The sequence below is a fragment of the Sparus aurata genome, chromosome 18, assembly GCF_900880675.1.
Source record: "Sparus aurata chromosome 18, fSpaAur1.1, whole genome shotgun sequence".
In the NCBI taxonomy this organism is placed as follows: Eukaryota; Metazoa; Chordata; class Actinopteri; order Spariformes; family Sparidae; genus Sparus; species Sparus aurata.
The window spans coordinates 15811234-15828598 of record NC_044204.1 but is presented as its reverse complement, the minus strand read 5'-3'; the positions used below and the strand labels follow the sequence as shown (position 1 = coordinate 15828598).

General features: G+C 41.8%; 1 protein-coding gene across 2 annotated transcripts; it reads right to left on the bottom strand.

Annotated features, from left to right (window-relative positions):
- Positions 1-915: 915 nt before the first annotated feature.
- Positions 916-17231, bottom strand: fmr1 (fragile X messenger ribonucleoprotein 1). 2 transcript variants are annotated; one of them, XM_030396810.1, is made up of 16 exons: positions 16646-17231; positions 13460-13512; positions 13273-13366; positions 12600-12671; positions 11866-12014; positions 11059-11152; positions 10806-10922; positions 10423-10593; positions 10225-10303; positions 9956-10089; positions 9642-9728; positions 7114-7354; positions 6540-6740; positions 5897-5976; positions 3370-3434; positions 2951-3033 (listed from the first exon to the last, which is right to left on the bottom strand). In XM_030396810.1, exons 1-15 carry the CDS (start codon positions 16694-16696, stop codon positions 3384-3386), a joined length of 1674 nt encoding a protein of 557 aa, XP_030252670.1. In that variant the 5' UTR covers positions 16697-17231; the 3' UTR covers positions 2951-3033; positions 3370-3383. The 2 variants fall into 2 exon arrangements, with proteins under 2 accessions (XP_030252669.1, XP_030252670.1); XM_030396809.1 differs by lacking the exon at positions 3370-3434 and having other exon boundaries at positions 916-3033; positions 16646-17228.
- Between the last annotated feature and the right edge of the window lie 134 nt (positions 17232-17365).

Sequence of the window (17365 nt, the reverse complement as noted above, 5' to 3'; positions counted from 1 at the left end):
CTTTGATGATGATGCCATGAAAGGGTATTACCATGCAGAAGCTTTATAAAGTCAGAAACTCTCTGAAGTGTCAAAACTGAACAGCACCTCCAGATGAGAGCTTTGAGTAAACACATTGTTTTTTGTCTGATGTTTCTTCGATGTCTGGAAAAAACCTGCCTTGTTTAGACAAAGTGACTCTGATGACACGACTGTCTAGTCTCCAGCAGGAGGCAGATACGTTAAGAGCAATGTTAAAGAAGACTGAACCTGTTCTGGGATTAAAATGAATTACCAGGAACCGTAGAAGTCATCTTGTACCATTGTGCATCCCCAAAAGAATTCAAATAGATGCATATAGGGTCACAGAATCACCCATACAAGAAATGCCCCATATATGACAAAGAAAAACAACAACAGATGGGTTTTAACTGAGAGTATGAAAAGCTTTGATGTATTCAGAGGGAGTCAGGTGCATTTTAGAACAGGCCTGAATCACAGAGACAGAGGAGCATAAATCCAAGGCACAAAGATAAGAAGAAAGCCTCATTGTGATGGAGAGGAGCGGCAGAAAAAAATGACTGTCTGCAGCTTTTACGACTGTGGTGAATATTTTGCTCTTAATCCAGAGGAGATTTCACAAAGGACGCTCAGAACACTGAACGAGAAGATGGAAATCTTATTTCATTAAACCTGACTTTATACTCTGGTTTCATGCCAAGTCTAAAAGTAAGGAGACCAATGTTGAATTTAACCCATGTGGTTTTTGTAAAGATTACAATTTGCTGCAACTGAAAGTAAATCTGCTGTCAGTCCCTGTGCTCTGCCCTACAATTTACAAAATACAGCTAACAAAAAATAACATTAAGGTTATTACAAAACATTTTTTCTAAGTAAGAGATGTGGCTCCAGAATAACTTGGAAAACAAGGAAGAATAAAACTTACACCAAAATTTATTGTCAAAGTATAACTCAGTGAAACGCCGGTTCTCCTACAATAATACTTCAAACAGGTTTCTCTAAAGGTTAAGTACAAAGGTTTTTATAAATTAAAGAAAAGCTCATGGAGTTCTACATTCAAGATGTTCCCACCTCAATCCTGCAAGCATTACTGAACTAATTGATCTGGCTCGCAATATTCCATTGTGGAAGTTGAGAAGGCTTCCTCAGTTTTTACCAAGATAACTTCACGTGTCTGTCTGGAAGATTTTATTCACGACTGTTGTAAAGGCTTTAGCCATGAGACACGGTGTACCTCTTAATGACTGAATGAATGTACAGGTTTTACCTGTGTTCCTGAATAATGAAATTATAATCAAGCATTTTGATTTACTATAGTTGCTGTTAGTGTCTAGTTTTTTGTGTGCTTCCTTCAAGTCAGGGCCAATTCACACAGTGTTTTAGGAGTGGGTTTTTTTTTTTTTTTTTTGGAATGTCCATCACTCACTCAGCTTGTGAAACAGACAGACTTTCATTTTATAATCTTCACAGACAGCTGCTCACACACTGTTATTAATGGTATTTGTCATGGCTGAATCAGTAAAAAAAAATTAAACAGCAATAGCTGAAGGGAGGTCGAAGTCAGTGTGGTGTTGATGCAGTAATTGCTAGCATGAGTCACATGAAAAGAAACTCATTTTAAAAAGGAACAGCAGTGCATAACATTTTGTAGCTTGTTGGAGACTCTTAAGAGTTAATATATTTGCTTCTTTAAGAGCTTTTAAAAGTGTTTATTTGCATTAGAGTGCCTCAGATTTATGTTTCCCCAGTGGTAAGGCTAATATGCTGTTGAATTCATGCTTGGTCTGACAGTCGAACAGACTGAAGGAATTAACGTTGTGATGGCAACAGGAAGCAAAACACAGATGGGTTCAATAAAGTGAGATTGGTATTCGTTAGCAATTTCATTGCCCATGCATCCCTGCTGGCAATTCATCCTCAAACATGGATACTTTGAACTTCACTCTGCTGATCCCAAAGGCAAGTGTGATTTCAGTTTGCAAACGTTTTTTTCTAAACTAAAAATTCAGTTTCCCATATGTAGAAGTCATTTGGGCGACACCCAAAACACATCTACAACATCTGAAAGATGTTTGTATTATGGAATTAACTCAATGTAGTTCTTAATACTCTCTAAAAATGCACCTGTAAGATGCTTCATGACTTCTCTACTCAGTGTAGTTGTATTATAAATGCAATGCTATATCCAGGCTGACTCCCAAGTGTTGGATTTTGGAGCCTCAGACGATCAAAAATAAAATTCAAGGCCAGTGCTGTCGGATCATCTCGACATTCAACATCTGTAGTAACACGTTTCTTCTGAGGTACCTGTAATTATTTCCTTAATTTGTTTCACTCTTTTTCTTCCTGATGTGAGCCAGTCCAAACAGGGCAGAGGAAAAAAGAAATCATCCAATTCAGGTGATTTAAAAAAACAAGTAAACAATTCTTTGCCTTTGCTGGGTAGGGGAGCATGTTTGGGGTTAATGCCTCTGTGAGAGATGAGCTTTAGTCAGATCACATCTCTTCTTTTCCTTCAGTCCGATAAAAGTGCTGTTTCTTTACGTGTCACTCCAGAGAAGAACAGAGTAGTGGAGAACTAAGCGGACAAGAACACTCAGAGACCTCGAGCAGACCAGCAGATACCAGATCACCTCTGGCTAAGACTTCACTACAGTAAACTCTTCCATGCTGATGAAATATGTGTATTCATGTGTTTGACAAAGACAGATTAAGAAAAAAAAAAGCGAGAGAGACACTACGATGGTTTATGACAAGTTGCCTGGGTGTGTGTTTCTGTGTGTGTCTAGATGAGAAGGTCCTCCAGTGGGTAATTTACGACACTCCGTTCACCAGCGGAGGAGCGTCCTGTTTGTCCTTCTTCATCCCTCGATCTCTGATGGGTCTCTGATGATGATGGCGGGACGGACCCTCCCCGCTGGAACCGACGCCACCCTGGGACGAGGAAGGCCCTCCTCCTCCTCCTCCTCCTCCTCCTCCTCTTCCCCCTGAGGAGTGCTGCACACTACGTTCATTGTTGCCATCCACACGGATCTGCGAAAGAAAACAAGTACAGTCTGACACAAGTGTCGTTTGAGGAGAAGTCTCCCTCTGAAATCTCTGTTGTTACAGTTGTTGCCTCGCTTAGGTCAAAATCAGCTAAATATTCAGCCACGACTTTAGAAATTAATTATTGCTGCCAGTTCCTCCAGGTTAACTCCAAACTCCTCTCTCCAACTCTGACATGCGTTTCCACATCAGCTGGCAGCTGCAAAGTATCTTTTTTCTAAATGCTCCAACCTCATCAAGTTGAAAATCTCAACTTTTCAGAGAAGGCGCTCGCCGTTACCGTCGCTCATTCTTTTTCATGGCCTCGGCGATAATACTGACCGTATTTCTGTCTTCTATGGATCATGTCGGCACCCACATCCTAACTTGCTCTGTTGTCCAGATGTCTTATAAAAAAGAAATGGATAGTAAACCGCAAAAGGGGCAGTGTCATATGAGCGGCGGTTGTCAAGGTATTGTTTTCATAGAGACAAGATGCACATTCAGCTGTAGCTGCACAGATCTAATAAGCTGTCGATGCAGGAGAACATGACTATGCTCAAATCAAAGCTTCAGTCCACTCTGATCACACATGCTCAACACATGAGATGCTGCACGAGCCCAGTTTGATTCATTACTGCAGATATATTTGGGTGTTGCAGAAACAGCATTTGCTGTCCTCGATAACTGGCACAAAGGCGCTGATAAAAATGATGCCATTTTAGTCTAAATTGTCTCTTTTTATAAGCTCAGTATCATTAGATCATCAATCCACCATTAGCTCTGGATGGATCCTGAATATCACCAGAGAAAGAAGCAATTTCATAGGCTAACAGAGTTGATAACGTGGGTTTATCTTGGGTCTAAAGGTAGCACCAAATATGTGTCACAGACATATATTTGGTCTGTTTTTGGCCTGTTTGGACTGATGTTCTGCACCGATGTTATGCACCGAGGTACTCAATCATGTCCAGATCAGAGGAAAGACATCTGTGGGTGTTTAAATCATTTTTCTTGGTCTCCAATAATTACTAGAGTTGAAACGATTACTCGAGTAACTCGAATAATTCGATCACAAAAAATGGTCGAAGCAAAATCTCTGCCTTGAGCAGAGCATGTGAGAGGAGCTGAGCAGCGAGAATTTCCGCTCCCCGCTTACGTGGGTGTTCGCTCCTTCGCTCCATCGCTCAAAGTTATACTAGACAGCTCCACTCAAAGACCGCTCTCCGCTCACCTAAAATTTCATTCAGCTCCGGTGAAATCGCTCCATGCTCACTCAAATTTAAGAGGGACCAATTCCTGACGTTGCACCTATAGGACCTTTCTGCTTGCTTTTCGAAATATTTTACAAACTCCAACTCTCAATGAGTGACCTCTGATGTAGGCTAACCCTTGAAGGCACACGTGAGTCTGGATTTGTGCATGCCCTAGACTCGTGGAGAGTGGTATCGGAACGGAACTGGAGCAAAACGTAACCATCGCTCTGGCCTTTGGATTAAAACCCCCCCTGCGCTCCGACTATATTTCGCACACTCCGCTCCCCACTCGCTCCGCGCTCCGCTCTTGCCCTGGCCTTGAGGCTTTGTTTAATTCCTATCACCCGCATTATGTGGCCTGCTAAGCTCAGGGGTCATTTTTCCACACGGACTGTTATTGCGGACACACAACCCTACATTCACAATTGAGTTGGCGCGATGGCGGAGAGCCGCGAAACTGTCCGTAAAGAACAAAGAATGTCCAAAGTTTGGGATCATTTCACGCTTTAAAAAGAAGATAACAAAGTGCAATGTGTCTACTGCAAAGCAGAACTAGAGTACCACAACAGCACGTCAACAATGATTCAACATCTGAACCGAAAGCCTCCAGTTGTTAACACCAGCTCACCAAGCGTCGCTGACACAAGCTAACGTAAACAATGATGTTAGTAAATTTAACGTAGCCTACCATCGCTAATTAGAGCGTATGGTATTTGTAGAGGCTGTAGCCTGATGTCGGTATGACTAGATATCATGTTAAGATGTGGAAACTAATTTGTGTTAAATCGCAAGAGAGTAATAGCCCACACCCAATAAAGCCCTTTTTCACACACACACACACACACACACACACACACACACACACACACACACACACACACACACACACACACACACACACACACACACATAAACAAACACACACCCTTACTCCTGGTGTTAGCAATAGTTGGAATAAATACCTCTATGTTTTTTTCAGGAATAAAAGCCAATTGCTTGGTCTATTTAACAGGTCTGTCATTTTTGTTTCATCATTGTAGTGACTGGGGGAGTACCGATTGTGGACAGTGAGCGCTTAGGGCGCAAAGACTCATGGGAGCGAATTCTCAAGTGCTCGTGAGACTGTTGTTGTTCGTATATGTTTCGTTGTGCTGCTTTCTGTACATGTTCTGAGTGTTGTTGTGTCCTGTTGTGTTGTGAGGCTGTGTGATGTTGAATTGGCACTGACGTAAATTTTGCAGTGTGCTACTGTGGCCGAGTATGATAGGACGGGTGATGATGTTCATCAAATCTTAGTGTCTTAAGGGGGTGATTAAAGCTGCGGACCTAAAACATTGCTGCGTAAGTGGCACAGGATCTGCGTTGAAGTTAAAGATCTGTCTCGTGAGACTTTCTTCCCAGCAAGTTGGCCACATTATTTTTTACTAGATTACTTGATTAATTGACGCGATAATTGGTAGAATACTCTATTCTAAAAATATTCGATAGCTGCAGCCCTAATAATTACATTTAAAAACAGGTGGCTCTGTGTAGTTGTTGAGGAGTGTTTTCTTGGTACTGTTAAGATTTATACACAGCAGTGAATTGTGTGTGTGTGTGTGTGTGTGTGTTACCTGTAGAGTGTCTTCCTGCACTCTTGTCTTGGGGTCTCTGATATGACGAGGTCTCGGCTCGCTCCACTGCATGTCGTCACCTAAACAACAACAGACAAACCCTGAATCTCAACTCATAGGCATCATCTTCTTTCACCTTATCTCAGGCGACGTTAGAAACAAAACCTGTTCTAGGAATTCAGAACCACTGACTCAATGTTTTCCATGAACCTTTATAAACCTCTGCACTCCAAGGCACACAGGTAGCAGCTTGAAAACCGGGTTAAATCTATTTGTTATGATTAAAATTGCATCTGGAGAATTTCCTTTTTTAGCATAAATGATGATCTCCTTGAAAAGCAAACACTCAAGAAAGTTTTAGCGAGGGAGTCAGCAGAAAACTTATTATGATTCATTCTCATTCTTCTTACTTTTCTCAATTTACTACACACAAACATTTCTTCCTCCTTCTTGTTCCACATTTCCTTATTAACTTCAATTACGATCATCTCCATTCGTTATCTTCAAAACTAGCAAAAAAGTTTATCAAGTTTTGAAATGTTTTTTGACTCATTTTTGACTCGTCTTTCTGCCGAGAACGATCATGAGCGACTCGAGATCACTACCAATACAACAATGCCAGATAATCAGAATTTCCGCCTACCTTTATACCCGCCACCCCCTCTTCCTCTCCCCCCTCGTCCCCGCGGCCCTCCCCCGCCTGCCCTCTTCCTCCCGTCTGTCCGTCTGGGAAGGGTCCCGCCTCCCGTCATCAGCTCCTCGGTGGGGGCCAGCGACCAATCGCTGAGCTCGTCTCTGTGGTCTGACTCCGTCTCTGAAGCGTTGGATGCCTCCGAGTTGGTGCCTGAGGGACGGAGGACACAAGTCAAACATTACTGAAACTATTTTGTTTTATAAGAAAGTCATCACAGAGGGAAGAGACTGGATTTTTTCTTTACTTTCCAATGAATTGTCAGAAATCCAAACACTTATTTAATCCTGAAATGGGGTCACTGTGCACAAAAGGTTAAGTAATTACATCTCATCAAATGTGGCTGAAAATAAACTCAGTCTAAGCGAGAGAATCAGCTCTTTTGCTTCGTCATCATGCCATTCAGGGCAAACCTAATGAGAGCTCCTGTACTGAGCTGAGATAACTAATTTATATTAATGCTTCAGATAATCTAGTTCATTATTTTAGAAGAAAGAATATGTGAATTGATTTAAATTTCACATACCTGAGGCGAAAGCTGCACCTCCTCCTCTTCGCCCTCTGCCACCTCTTCCTCCCCCTGCGTAGGGCTTCCCTCCTCCGCCTCCTCCTGCTCCTCTCCCCATGCCCAGCCCCATGCCGTTATCAAACACGTAGGTTTTGTCTTTAAGGTTCCTGGGCCCTGTCCCTCCTCCTCCACCTCCACCTCCTATCTGTCGCAGCTGCTCGTCGATCTGAAGGCGCTCCAGACGAAGCTGATCCACCTCCTGTGGACATGAGGAATTCAAAAAAACATGGAAATTAATATGTTTACATGCACACTAGAAGACTGGTTTTAATCATGTTGCAGCGTTCTGGGAGAGTAGGCGTAATGAAAAGAAAGATATTACTCAAGTAAACAACATATGGCCTTGCCTACGACATAGCAGTTAGAATTGCCACGCCCTGGATGACTGAGAGCCCTCATCAACATGCAACATATGGTCTTGTTAGTGCAATAAGAAGTTGCAGAAAAGTGATTCTTCCAACTGCTTTGATCGACCACCTCTATATTCAGCCTAACTAGCCACATATAATAAAATTGAGCAAAGTCCTTTTGACTCTAGCTGAGAGCTACTCCCATCTCTACCTGCCGCACAGGTCAGACCTTATCAACATTCAGCAACTAATATAAATTTCATGACTAACTTGATGACAGGCCAAAATGGACCTTTGTTTTCGGGTTGGTGCACTCTCTGTAAAACAGCCGCATGTTTTTTCCAGCCAAAGACTATTTATGAGGTAGAGAAGCATCACTCTGTAACAGCACAGTATATTGGTACAGATTCAATTCAAGTAGTTTGAGGGGTCAACATCTGGTATCTAATGCTGCAATGTGCTGTATATAACTAGTGTTCACATCCATACCAAGTATCTTTAGCATGAAAATGTCTTTCAATATGAATTACGTTCCATCTCATCTTATTCTCTAGTTGTAGCTGCGGGTTACAAACGTTATCGAGGCAACTCAACTGTTTCTGTTTTTAGACAGATTTCAACAGGATGTTTTGAGCTCTGTTATCTATGTGCTTTAAACTTTCCAAATGTTGAAGACGAGGCAGAAATAGGTTCAAAAAGGCTTTTTTTAAGGATTCGTATTAAACATGCACATTCAATACTGGTTGCAGGATAACTGGATAGCAATAACCTCAGCACTGATGGATAAAGCCTAAAATAAAACAGTAGACTGTGCTGTTCGAAAAGCAGTGGCTGACCAACACTGGATTTTTGGAGACAATGCTGATACCAGTACTGGGGAGTTAAAAAAAGTCTAATATCAATATATCGGCTGATTTTCTTATTCACATGCAATACATTCGTACATGTATTGTTTTTGCAACAATCCTTCAAATGTGGTACTGAAACACATGTGAAAAAGACATGTATGTAACAGAGATGGGATGTTTACAGTTTAACAGTAACATTTTATTTCCCAAATCACATTAGAATATGTGTATATCGCATAACATACATGGCGATAACAGTATAGCACTGATAGGTCAATATTGGCTGACTGAGATTTTGGATAGGGATGTGTTAATGAAGCACATTACATCTCTGTGCTTTGTTTGATCCTTTACTTATAACTGTCGGTAGATCAAAGACCATCTGAAGCTCCGCTCTGAGAAGTCATTACAACATCCTGTTAAACCTGATACACCAGCTCTCTGAAATTCTTCTGAGAGCGAAGTCTAAGCTCACCACAATACTCGGGACATGTTGTTTACATAGTATACACGGAAACCTGGTTATTTGGCTTCCTGCATGCAAGATTATTACAGACCTACATAACCTTGGTTGATCTGAATCAAGTGCAGAGAATCTAGCTCCTTTCTGTCAGGTCTGTACAGAGTCAGATCAGTGACTGAGGATGAACCCACTTTGGTTTGTGGCTTCCTCAACAATGCTGCTATATGATTATTAGTAGGTGAAAGGAAATGATAAAAAAAAAAAACATATCCTCCATATTACTGGTTATGACTGAATTATCATAATGTTAGTTTTGCTATTTAAATACAGATAATTAGGGAGGATGAGGAGTTTAAATGCTAATGCTACATTACCTCTTCTTCCTCTTTCAGTATTTATACTATGCTAAGCTAACTGTCTCATGACGCATCCTTAATATTAAGGACATGAGAGTGACAACCCTCTGCAAGAAAGCTAATTAATGTAGTCCTTTGCCTCCGAGTTCTTCACGTTCCTTCATAAATATTGTAATGCTTTTGTGGAAAAACAAGTTTGGAACATGTGAGTTATTCAGTATTTCTGCAGACATTTTAGTGTGACTACCGACACAAGCTCGAAAAAAAACATCTGCAGGAAGTATTACTCGTATTCTTACACGAAAAAAAGGGAGAACTGAGAAAGACCACAAGCCTTTTGGATCACATAAATACATTATCTCATGTTAAATCATATTGAGACAAGACATATTAAGTCAAAGTCAAAGGGATTATCTAGAATTTAAAAGGGTCGATGCAGGTTGTTGTAATTCATGGCAATGACACGCACCTTAAGGTAGTTGAGGTGATAGTCCAGCAGTACTGTAGCGTTGGAGATGCTTTCCTTGGTCCCCACAAATACAAATGGCACCATTCCCTGTGAGGGAGGGACGGACAGAGAAAGAAAGATTAATTCTCTTATCTTTGGCTGTTCTTTTCAGAAATGATACGTACTAGCAGTAGTAGGGAGATATTCATTACTGGAATCAGCGGTCAGAGATTTGGGGGTTTGAAAGTTGAGCCTGTTTCTGTATACTGGTTGAATAAAATGTCTTGGTTGTTGGTTGGGTTGTCAGTTTGATGGAGGTTTTTTTTCCTACTGACCTCGTCTGCTGCTGCTGCCGCTGCTGCTGCCACCGCGGGCTTCTTGTCATTCTCAGGCTCAATACGAACTCGCACCACCCCAGACTTGTCGACCACTTCCTGGATTAGTTTGCCGTTTTTGCCAATCACCTTTCCTATAAGAGCAAAATAAAAAAAAACATCAGTCACAGTCTGCCAGGACTTAGAAGTTTAATAGTGTGGCTAATTTCGGAATAAATTCCAGTTACCACATGAAGAATGTCAATGTCTCAGTCAAGTGATTTTCTCACCTACTAAGTTCCTGGGAACTTTGATGACGTCTTCAGAGAATTCCAGGAAACTCCTTGCCATGCGTACAGCATCCTGGTCCTGAGACAACAACGAAAAAACACATGTAACTTCAGTTATTTCATCTCCTCGCTCATGCCTAACTTCAACACAGACATAACATAAGGCTAAACCTCTCAAAATCGGCAGAGCCACCCTACCTCTCCATATATGTGGAAGGTGCACGTCTCCTCATCCAGGTCTATGTTAGTGACTCCGGGGACTTTACGTGCTTGCTGAATGTTGGCACCGTGAGTCCCGATAGCCAGACCCATGAGATCATCCCGAACCGCAAACTGTTCATGAAACCGCGACGCTAGCTGCCTGGAGCTCTGCAGAAACACAAAGACAAGGAACAAAAACAATATACATAAGCAAACACATCATCAGTGGCAAAACAAAGAAGAAAGCAGGAGTCAGAGGGAAGTGATCCTTTAATAAAGCTATAATCGCTTTTTACTGCAAAATGATCACATTATACACATTCAAGAATGTCAGTTGTCCGTAAAGCTCACTGTGCGTGCATGTGTATATTAATATCTACCTCCAGTTGTCTGCTGGCCTCTTCGTTCCTCTGCATGAGAGACAGTTTGGTGCGGAGGCTCCTGAAGTGCATGTCACTCATCATGTTGGCTCTCTTCGTTGTGACCTCATTCACCGACTGAGAGAACAAACACAGCTTCATTAACACAAAGAATCTGACTTTATGATGTGTAATGATCTACAAAATGATGTGATACTGTGTCATATTAAACACAGGGTGGCTCAGGCAGATTTGAAAAAAAAGTTGAACTAACCAAAATGACAAGCTGCTTTTTCTCCGAGTCGTAGGTGACGCTGAACGCTCCCACTGCCTTTTTGAAGTCTTTGTGTGCCGACTCCTTGGAGCACCTGTCAACACAGTTACACAAACAATTCATGTCTTATTCATTAATGCTGCCAGATAACTTGTGTATGCACAAACCTTCGACTCATCGCAGATTTGTATGAATCTAGTGAAGCATTATTCAGTCATGTGCATGTCACAGCCATTTATCGAAGGCCTACAAGGGTTTCTATTCTTACTTTTATAGCTTTACATGATAATAAACACCTTAAAGAATGTGGCTCGCACCCTCTTATATTACTGCTGCATATTTCAGTGTTGCAATATACCACTGCTGTTCTATTGGCACTGTGCCGCTTATAAACACCCTGACACGCCGTTCCTCTGACAGATGCAGTGTCACATCAGCAGGTTATGTCTTACAGTTGTGACAAGGTACTGATCTGTGAGGGCAACTGTCATCTGGGCTAAAGGCCTTTGTTGAATCCAAGCTTGCAAGCCAACCATGGCTAAAAAAAAAAATCAGCCTTGAAACGCCACTGAAGCCCAGCGTGTGCTTTCAAACTGAAACGCTCTTAAAATAGAAACTTTGAACTTTTCTGCTACTTTTTTCTTTTTTAATTTCTTTTATGTTTTCTTTTCTTTTGTGTTTTCCCTTTCCCCTGTTCTTTAAGTATTATTATGAGTCAGGCTTGTTAGCACCGTCCTGTAGGACTGTATCAAACCAAAAACGTACCTGATGTGTTTAGTGTGTTAAGTGTATGTGTATCAAACTCACATCTGCCGTAGATCCTCAGGCACATCCAGTCTGATCTTGATGAAGGTGGATTTGGTGGCTGGTTTATTCGGGTTGACCGGCCGTAGTCGCTCCAGTGTCACTATCTCATTTAACGTAGCGTCACACGCAGCGTACTCTATTACGTAAAACTAGAGATACAGAGACGAGGAGAATGTCAGCATGACCCCGATTTAGATATTAGGAATAGCTAAATGTGCAAAAAGAAATGTGAGTTATAACTATGTATCAATAGATGAAATGTACATATCAGATGTCAATAACATGACTAACATTTTCAAAAACTAACATGGACAGAGAGGAAGAGAGACAGAGGAAGAGGCATTAAAAGACAGTAGATGAGATAAACAGCACTGAGATCGACATTATTGACAGATTAGTCTAAGTTTAATCCTCAACATTCAAAAGTTGATATCTGGATCCTGATCACGGCAGTGAGACCCTGAACACAGGCAGTAAGCTAACTAGCACCTATCTTCAAAGTTAACACCAGCCTCCAGAGGAATGATGGTATACTGAGGCTGATCATCACAGAGACACTTTAAGAACTTCTGAAACATTTTACTATATGAAACAATTCAAACTCACTAATGTGAATAACGATGTTTTCACAATGTTACTTGCTGCAGTTTTGATCTGACTGATATGTTGATACTGAGCCCCACATTGTACATCTTGTCACCTAGACTTTGACCACTCTGTGGTCTGAGTCTCACCTCTCCTTTGACCATGCGAACCTTTGCCAGCCACCACCCACATGGCTCCTTGTCGTTAGCCCTGGAATACACCTGGAAACACACACACACGGAAAAAGTAAATTTCACGGAGCATTCCTCTAATCACCCAAAGCTGAGATGATAACAATAACGGCATTTGGCACAGAGAATGCAAATGCACAAGCTGAATGCTGGATAAAATGTTGTGGGCTCATTTCTTCCTCTGTTCTTTTAAAAAGGAACCTTTTTAGTGCTAAATACACTCGAGGCACCAGAAAGTTGCCAGTAGAATAAATGTTGAATATAAAAATCAGGGAAAAATAAATGAATAAAGAAAGAAAATGTTTCTCGTTTACAGCTTTATCGCCACAGCTTTTCCCCTCCCATTTCTTCTTTTCACTTCCTACTAATGGATGCTCAGCTCTCCTCATAACAACTCCATGTTTACTTAAATCTGTCGCATGAGGAAGCAACAGCTACTTTTTTATACGTGGGAACATATAATTCATGTGTCCAATGCCAGGAATTATTGTGTGAAAATCAATAAAAGTGAATAACAATGAGCCTTAAGAACCCCTTTGTTCCACACAACTGAACTTTATCCTACAATATTTCTTCCCTCGAACAACTATCTGCTTTCTGAGCAGTTCTTAAAGTAGTGAATGAGCCTCACCTCGACCTCGTCGCTCTCATTGATCTCCTTGCAGAAGCCTGTTGGAGGAGGGAAACGCACATCCTGGAAGGAGATCTGACGCTCTGGCTGCCAACTGGGACAGAGGGACACATTTATAAACATAGGTGTCAATGTGACGATCAGAACAAGGTAATGCTTTACGGTTTGTTATATCCTCCGTACTCACTTATTTTCAAATGCCACATTGACCGATCCTTCGAGAACATCCTTCACAAAGGCCTGCGAGAATCACAGAGGTGATAAAAACAAAGTTAGAAGAACCAGAGTTTGACATGTGTCTATAAATAGTCAGAACAGCTTTATACTGGCATCAAGCATGTGAAAGAGGCATAAATTCTGCTACCCAAGCCTAACCCAAGCCCAAGCTGTTAGCAGCAGCCCAAATGGATTCCTTTTTTATGGTGGTTCTGGCTTTGGCCTTGAGTCAGGTTTGGCTCTGTCTCTCTCTGGTTGTACACAGTCTGTGTCCATGTGTGTCAAATACTGTAAGTAGGACATGCAATGCCTTGAAGGAGAAGGGCAAGATAGAGAGCCAAGTCTAAGAGTAGCATTAGCCTGGTGAGCTAACAGTCAGTAACGGATAAACATGAAATTCAATTCAGGGAAAGCTTTTCTATTAAGGAACTCCAGGCAGATGTTGACTACTTGAACTGTCAAGTGATGGAGAAGTGGGTCTGAGTTTACAAGCCATGGCCAACTGGCATATTGTAAGAAAAGAATGTATAAAGGAGTGTTTTATTTTGATATCATTACCTAAACCAGTATAAGCAGGTACGCAAGGTTTAGTATGAGATGCTTTAGTGTTTTGTGAGGCGCAACATGTGATGTTTTTGCCAACTGTGCAGGACAACAGAATTTAAGAGGAAATCAGTTTGCTCCTTTCAATAGAAATCATGATACTTTACAGAAAAGAAATTAAAAAGAAAAAAAGAGGAAGAAAAAAACAAACACTAAGTGCCTCATTCTTGACATTATGAGTCTTCTGCCATCAGTTGCTTGAGTTAGTTAGTTAACCGTCAACTCCCTGTTGCTTTTTAGTTTGGAGTCCATAGTACTTAGCCACATCTGACTTAACTTGTTTCTGTGGGGGAAACAATGTGCAAGCCCTGCCTTCAGCCATTGTGACAGGCTTGACAGCTCTTCAAGTCATTCAAGTCATTCACGTTTATGTGAGTGTCTTTACGTTTATCTGATGTCTTCTCATTCCTCATGTGAGCAAATGACTCCAAGATCATTCATCACTAAAAGATCATCTAAAGCAACAGTCGCATAAAAGTAAAATTAAAATGATCCTTAAAAATTGCTTTCAGATTTAAATCTTAAAAAGCAACAACACAAACATTTGATAAAACTGCTCTAACCTCCAGCCTACTTGGCTCCATCACACCCTGCACATGAGCAGTGCCAAATTTACCACCTCTAGGATTAGCATCCCGGACCGGGGCGTCAAAGTCCACTTTCTCACCAAGTGAATTACTGTACAACACCAGTGTGGCTGATTGAGAGACGCCTCTTTGTCTGTACCGAACGGCAAGTGTGCAAGGTGGGAAACTAAATTACTAAATGACGATGGTCCCAGCTATAATCGCTGATCAAATCTCATTAGACGACAGATAATCAGTCTATGCTGTTTATTACAACATGTACCATAGCCTGAACACTTTTCAAGCTCATGATGATGACCATTTCTTTTTTCCAACAAAGCCTTCAGTGTTTGTGTGGTCCAACATCAGCATTTTTCACAAAGCAGCACAAGTTGAGTAGTTGGCAAACTCTCCCGATGTTCTTTTCTAAATCATCTTGTGGATCTCTTAAACTTATCTACAAATCAGCTAATTAAAAACCAGAGTTTGACTAGAACATCTGATTACATGTCAAATAATAAAACAGTGTTCAAACCATATGCCCCAATTCTCATTTAGCGTCTAGGAAGTGATATGTTGGGTCAGCGCCACACCCAACTACGGGATGGAAATAAGTCCACTGCAATTCGGGAGTTTGCTTAGTTCAATGCTCAGTTTCTTTACACGGTCCAAATGACTTTGCGGGCCATTGAACACAGCATGAGAGTGTGTGTTGGACACGACTACAATGGAGGGCAGGGCAGGTGTGTAGAGCAGGTGTGCAGAGCAGGTGTGCAGAGCCAGTTTGCAGGACGACTCATTCATTCATTCATTCCTTTCATATTCTTCGCATTAGTTCAGCAGCAACACAAACTCCTACTTCTGTACACTTTTAAAGCAGTCACAGTTCACATCTCCTTATCTGAAGTGTCGGGGTCCACGGTGGATGTGAGCTGGTGCCATTTCATTTATCGTTCACAACATTATTTCACTGTCGATGTCACATGGATCCAGAGGCTATTACAGGTGACTCATCTTTACCGATCAGAATACAAATCTTCAGCCATCAGTGATCATCTGAATTGCTTTATTCCTTTCTTTTTTCCTGCTCTGCTTGTTTCTCCTGTTCTTTCATTCAATCCTCCTTGTAACAAGTCAGTCCCCCCCAAAAACTTGAAACATGAGAACTCCAACAGTCAGTCACACTGGTCGAATGAGTACTTTCACTTTGGATACCTCAGAATATACTATACTTTAGATTAATTCACATTCAAATGCAGCATTTTAACTTGTACCTGTACTTTTTCATTTTGTATTGGTGCTGCATATGGTACTTAGAAAAACTACTTCTTCCACAACTGATAAACACTTACCACAGGATCAACACCTGCTTATTAACACCAGGCCGAGGATCTTTGGACAAGACTCTCAGATCATTACTTGTAAAACACAACCCTCCTGACAAGCCCCTCAGAGTCCTGTTCCCTCCAAACGTTACTTGTTGCCTCTTTACTCCCACAGTAACCCCACAAATGTCTGTTGCCTTGCTGAATAAAAAACTACCTATTCGCTTGGGGAAACCAAACAACACCCTAGCCCGTTGTCCTAAATGAAATTAGTCCATTCCACGTCTGAATTTTGACACCTGTGCCTCTGCCGCCGACCTTCTGCCCATCACTTTCTGGATAACGTGAGATCACAAGCACGTCAACATGACCGACACTACCAGCCGAACAAGTGCATTGTTTTAGCACCGCCACTAACACCAGTGACTAACACGTTGAGCTAGCAGCACTGATGTTGTAGCAGCAGCTTAGCGTCACCTTTGTTTACAGATTCGCAGCCTCCACGTCCCGGTGGAGGCTGGACAGAAGCACTGAGGCCCGGAGATACGAGTAGTATCTCTGGCTAATGTCAGTTTGGAGAGAGAATTCCATGTCAGTTGGGCTAATGTTCGTGCATGGCGTGGTCACCGAGGCGACAAAGCTCAATAAAAGCCTTTAACTTACCTTATAAAAGGCGCCACTCGTCCCCCTCACCTCCACGACTAGTTCATCCATGACGCAAATTACTACAGCTCGCTAGCTAGCTAACTACCGTTAGCGATGTGAGTAGCTAGCTAGCTAGCTGGCTAGCCTGACGCTAGCCAAGGCAGAGCTTGCTATCGCTGGCTTCGCCTGCTAGCAAAAGTAGCCTGTCAGACGGATGCGAGAAGAGGCCGCAGTAACTGTGTGTGACCGTAGAGTTGCTCCCCGCTTTGCACCGTATATGAATCTTGCGTTTGTTTCCTTGCAGATCTGCAATTCCGGATGTATGATAAATCAAAGGCGAGTGATGTAGCGGGCTAGGTTAGCTTGTACTAGCTAGTTATGTTAATGATGTGTGATTAGTGGTGGAGCAGCTACTGCTGGTTGCATCTCTTCCATGTGACGTCCCCGCTTTTCTTCCTCTGCTGAAATTCGAGGCTGCTTCCACTCATCTGAGCCTATTGCTGCTCTCCACAGGTAACACATAGGAATGTCTTTCTCACACAGCAGGGCGCTTCATCTGAATAAAAAATGACCGCTGTCTTTGTCCAGAAATGAACCGCACACTGTTCAGCAACAGAAATCGAAACCTATAATATTATTCTGGCACTGCAGCCCAGACATTATCACGGAGAGAAGGGACACAGCATCGTTATCTGAAAGTTATCTGTCCATATTTAACATACTTAACCCCAAAATAAA

Coding starts and splice junctions, on each gene's coding strand:
- fmr1 (XM_030396809.1), bottom strand. CDS start 16,696: ATGGATGAACTAGTCGTGGAGGTGAGGGGGACGAGTGGCGCCTTTTAT. Junction 13,367..13,459: donor AATGTGGCATTTGAAAATAA/GTGAGTACGGAG, acceptor CCTCTGTCCCAG/TTGGCAGCCAGAGCGTCAGA. Junction 11,153..11,865: donor CCTGAGGATCTACGGCAGAT/GTGAGTTTGATA, acceptor CTGTGTTGACAG/GTGCTCCAAGGAGTCGGCAC.